A 5,468-nucleotide genomic window follows, 5' to 3' on the forward strand; every position below is an offset into this window, starting at 1 on the left:
AAAAAAAAAAAAAAAAACAATCTGAATAACGACACAAAAAAGAAGAGATCCAACATCTCAACCCACTAGTGAACTCCACAATTATGACTTCCATCAAAGGAAACAAAAAAAATATAAAGTAATGACAGGTTGATCACACCACCACAGCTACCTCACTCACATATCATTGTAGATTTAAATGAAATAATCATATCATTAGCTTATTTTTCCCAATATACGAATTCGCATCCAAATATTAAATGCATAGGCATTTAGTATATCAAAATGTTACCAACTTTTGTAAGTAATCTTATACGTCAAAATGAATATAGGTATATGTGTTCTCATCTAATTACTTATTGTCAGTGTGATCGAGGCCTACTGGTCCAAGACGATGTATTAGGTCGGAGTGCAGTCGGGTACGGTCCAAATAAAAAACAGAGTTTCGTCTGTTTAGATACTCTTACCATTTCTAACGATAATATTATCTTTTTCTCGTCATCCAATGTCCGACTTTGATATTTTATTAAATTCAAAATTACAAACAAGTGCAAGAGAAATCATATGAACTTGGTTTTTTTCAGACTCCAACCATTGGGACCCAATACAAACTAAAATGGCTCGGGAGAACTTACAGCAATTAAGAAAGGAGTGGATTGCCACCCAGATCCCACACCTAATTAACAACTCTTAGATACGCTGCTGATACCTACAGAGAAGAATAATAAGTTCACACCAGAGTGTTAAATAATTCATACAGTTTCTCTGCATATATTTGTTATATAACTAACCCAAATGTGATTCACACTGACATACTGGTAGTATTTTAATACAGACTGCACAACCATGAATTGCACGGTTGCGTAGATATTCTTTTGGGACAAAATTAGCTTATCACTTACAACATAAACAACAGTCTGCTTTGTTGTCTGCTTCCCTCTGTATCCTGTTGCTGTCGAAAGAAATTTCATGAAATATATATGTACTAAGTTACTATCTGCTAATTCTCTGATGAAAAACTGAAAATTCGAAATGAACCTCTCATGCTAGCATAAATGAACATGAACAAATTCTTGGGTCTTGGTTTATTATTGAAGAAAATTACTGACCCTCAATGGAAATCGTACATCTGCAGTGTGGATCCGATGCACACACTCAGACAACCTATGTATGCGAATTTGTGCACTTCCTCCAATCTGTAAGCAACCATCATGCATTTTGTTCCAGTTCATATGGAGAAAACCTGAAAGCAAGAACATTATCCCTGAGAAATGTATATATTTAATAAACTCATTTTCGTTTTTCTTTAAGGGCACAAGTATAGCCAATATTGTTTGAAAGCGCTGTTTGAAAAGGGGCAGCCAATAATAGCAAGGAGCAAAATACAGTCATCTCGTTTGTCAGTGCAGAAGGCATAAATAATATTAATCTTTGCTTTTTACTGTAGAAAAGCAGAGGGAGAAGGAGAAAGACAACGAGGATTGAGAAGTGAGAATACTGAGAGACTGAACCAGCCCTTTAACACCATACTGCTGCATGTGTCCCTTGCCCAGCCAATTAGCATCAGAATTTGCTCTATGTCCTAATGACAAGGGTCCTCCACCAGGAAGTTTTCTTGGGATTGACTGAAAATAAATTCATGGCATCCATGTTTGCAGATAAGCAATTGCTAGAGTATGAGTATCTTCCAGCCAGAACCAAATTGGGTCCAGAAAATACATGGCCCAACAACTTTATTCCTTCCTGTTTTTAACTCTTTTTAAGAGATCATCTCATACAAGCAACCAGTTGATAAGATCATCAAAAGGAAATGGAATATTCAAGCCAGATGCATTTTCAAGGTTCTGTAGTCCAGCAATAGCCCATGCATTTTTTTCCAAACAATTCATTTTCAGCACAAATACCACCAATACTTAAAGCTCCAAAATGACAAGAATCAGAATGTACACCTTGTTGCCATCTTTTGGAGTCACCTCAGCAAGGGTTCACTAAAATCTTACTGTTTGTCCATACCGAACTTTCAGTATTTAGTCATCCAATTTTCCAGTACCAACCCCTCCTTTTGCATGGACAGAATTCTTATATTAATAAATTATCCTCTGAAAAAATCTCTTCCATCACAATATTGTCAAATAGTGAAAAACCAATCTTCTTCATTTTCTTATGAAGATTTAAGAGCAAGGAATGTATAGCTTCACTTTCACTATGAGATCTATCTCCAACAATAAACACATGGAATTTGTTCCCTACTTCAATCCAACTGCAACCAGGTTGTTTCTTCAAGCGCCCATCCTTCATCTTCAACCTCAACATTTCAGCCTCTTTCCACTTCCCACTTGTAGTGTATATATTCGATAGAAGCGCATAACTGCCAGCATTTGCTGGCTCCAAATCCAAGAGTTTGTCTGCTACCAGTTTTCCTATATCAGCATTACCATGGATATTACACCCCAAAAGAAGAGTTCCCCAAGCATATGCTGATGCTTTAAGTGGAAGTTGTTCTATCAAATCAAATGCCTCCTGGAGCCTTCCTGCTCGACCATAGAGATCAATAGTGCATGTATAATGATCTTCTCTCACTTTTATGGACTTGTCCCTCAAAAGCACTTCAAAGTAGTTTAACCCTTCCTGCACCAGGCCAGCATGGCTGCAAGCAGAAAGCAATCCCACATACGTAATATCATTTGGTTTGACACCTACGTTTTGCATATCCTCGAAAAGCATTATTGCCTCTCTTCCACATCCGTGGTGAGCATATGCAGCAATCATGGAATTCCAACAGACCAAATCCCTCTCGCATCCCAACCCATCATCAAACATTTTTCTAGCCATTACCAGCTCTCCACATTTTGAATACATATTTACTAGTGCAGATATCACGAACTCACTTTCCTGATAAACAGTCTTGCTAATTACTTGGTGAACTTGCATCCCTTCACTAAGACCAGCTAAGTCACTACAAGCCCCCAAAACACTCACAAAAGTCCCTTCATTAGGCTTCACCTTTCTATCCCTGCTCATGTAATAGAATATTTTCAATGCTTCTTCGCTTTTACCATATTGCACACACCCACTTATCATTGCAGTCCAGGAAATAACATTCTTTCCTGGCATTTGATTAAACAACCCCCATCCTGTTTCTAATTCACCATTCTTAATAAAACCAGTGATCATTGTATTCCATGACTGCACATCCTTTACTGGCATTTTCTCAAACAAACTATATGCTTCACCCAGTCTCGTATTTTGTGCATACCCACTAATCATCGCATTCCAAGAGACTACATTCCGCTCAGGCATCCTATCAAAAAGTAATCTAGCCTCGTCAACCCTCCCATTTCGTGCAAATCCTGATATCAATATAGTCCAAGAAATCACATTCCCTATAGGCATTTGATCAAAAAACTCCCTCGCCTCCTCAACCCTTCCACAGTTTACCAAACCTGAGATCACAATGTTCCAAGAAACAACGTTCCTCTCTTCCATCCTCTCGAACACGTGGAGCGCCTGCTTAATCCTATCACTTCTTACATACCCGTCAATCATAGTGTTCCAAGCGACCACGTTCTTATCAGGCATTTCATCAAAAAGCCTCTCAGCCTCAGAAACTCTCCCTATTTTCCAGTATCCGGACATCATAGCTGTCCAAGTAACCACATTTTTCTCGGCATCACCTCTATCAAACAACTCCCTAGCTTCTTTAACCAGACCACACTTTACATAACCCGAAATTAAAGCCGTCCATGAAATCACATCCCGCTCTGGCATTTCTTCGAACAATTCACGTGCCTCAGAAATATAACCCTCCTGACACAGCTTAGTGATCATCCAATTTGCCTTAGCTACATCTTTTTTGAGTGTGTAATCTTCTCTCGGGAAAAAGAAATCTGAATTTTTCTGGGTTCGACCTATTGAGTGATAAAGTTTCAAAGTGCGGGCATCTTGGAGCTTGATGTAGCTTTCTCCTAACACGTGCATGCATAATGGCGTAGGTTTGATGACGTTAAGACCATGCCTCAGAGTTCTTGATGCCCGAATGGAAGTCAGCATAACAGATTCACCTAAAAATCCTGTTAGTATCCGTATACTCTAACCCAATGACAGTATATAGTACTTTATACCTTCAGAAATACATTAATTGCATAATTGCCTCAAACATATTAATTTTATAATGTCAAGTAGTTTAGTTTAATGATTTTTTATAAACTTAAATACTACAAAGAATGCTCTTAATTACTAATTAATTTAATTAGCATCTAATTTTCCAACTTATTATAAAATTGGTAGCAGTGCATTTTAAATTGCTTTAGTTAAAAATATTAGCTTTGTTATTTAGATTTCAAGAATTTATTTAACTATTATTACATATATTTCCATAATTCACTCAATTTCTCGTATACTTTATCGTGCAAAACATGCCATTAATGTGCAGAGCACGTCTCATTTCTAGTAAACAAAGTTGGTGAATATGATGAAAATAAGTATGTTTAAAACCTCAAATGAATGCCATACATATTCCCGTCTTTGACATAAATACGATCAATAGATTCTAACTATCTCAAACTCTTTTTGTAATTCTATTTCCATCTTAAATTTGATCGTACTTGTCAATACATAAATCTCAATCATTCATTTTATATATTTTTATTAACTTTATAAAAAATTTGAAAGCGTTCAATTGCATCAAAAGAAATAATTTATCAAGATGACTTGTTAAATGAAATAATTTAATTAGAAGAAAACATCAATTTTCCAACTTGTTAAAAGTAATATTTGTGTTTAATATTTTATTAAAAGAGAATCATATCTATTCTTAGTTAATAAAGCAAGTACTTACGATGTCAAATTCTTATAGCACTTGATGTTGCTTTAATAAATTGATTTCCCATTCAATTATTAACGTAGCAATAAAAAAATTTCACTTGAAAATCACAGATACTTAAGGTGACCAACTATAGAAGTTAAATTAATATAAATTAAAAACATGATTACTATGTTTGAAATTATTTTTTGGGTTCTTGTTTTGTTATGTTACTGCTTCTATTTCATGGGATTTATGCGGTAAAGATGGACTGTTAGAGACTACGATATGCCAAGGATTTGAAGAAGGTCAACTTCATTTTCAAAATGGATATGTACGCCATCGTTTCCATCTCCAGTGGGGGTAAGAATTCGCGGCAAAAAACCAGCACTGACAGATTGCGAAGGCAGCACCAACCCGCGTGGGATTTCCCAATGAAGTTCATGATGGAGGAGGCGGCTTTATAACAAAACCGCCGCACCACTCGATTTGAAGCTTATGTGCAAGAAGGTGAGGGAGAAACGTATTCTGCCAGAGACGAGATATACATTAACATAATGCAAATAAGGCTTAAACAATTGAAAATAGCCCCCAAAACAAAGAACACAAACTGACCCAAACGTTCATCTATTTTAAGTTATCTCCAAGATGGCTCAGAAATAGATTTATAATTCATGTGTATTCTCAT

General features: G+C 36.2%; 1 protein-coding gene across 4 annotated transcripts; it reads right to left on the reverse strand.

The window, feature by feature from the left end:
* Positions 205-4,116, reverse strand: LOC105159888 (pentatricopeptide repeat-containing protein At2g35030, mitochondrial). Of its 4 annotated transcripts, none has more exons than XM_011077100.2 (4): positions 1,929-4,116; positions 1,089-1,222; positions 882-931; positions 205-688 (listed from the first exon to the last, which is right to left on the reverse strand). In XM_011077100.2, the coding sequence occupies exon 1, from the start codon at positions 4,027-4,029 to the stop codon at positions 2,059-2,061; it is 1,971 nt and encodes a 656-aa protein (XP_011075402.1). In that variant the 5' UTR covers positions 4,030-4,116; the 3' UTR covers positions 205-688; positions 882-931; positions 1,089-1,222; positions 1,929-2,058. The 4 variants fall into 4 exon arrangements, with proteins under 4 accessions (XP_011075402.1, XP_020548996.1, XP_020548997.1 ...); XM_020693337.1 differs by having other exon boundaries at positions 1,478-4,116; XM_020693338.1 differs by having other exon boundaries at positions 882-925; positions 1,089-4,116.

Source organism: Sesamum indicum, linkage group LG4 (genome assembly GCF_000512975.1).
Source record: "Sesamum indicum cultivar Zhongzhi No. 13 linkage group LG4, S_indicum_v1.0, whole genome shotgun sequence".
Lineage (NCBI taxonomy): Eukaryota > Viridiplantae > Streptophyta > Magnoliopsida > Lamiales > Pedaliaceae > Sesamum > Sesamum indicum.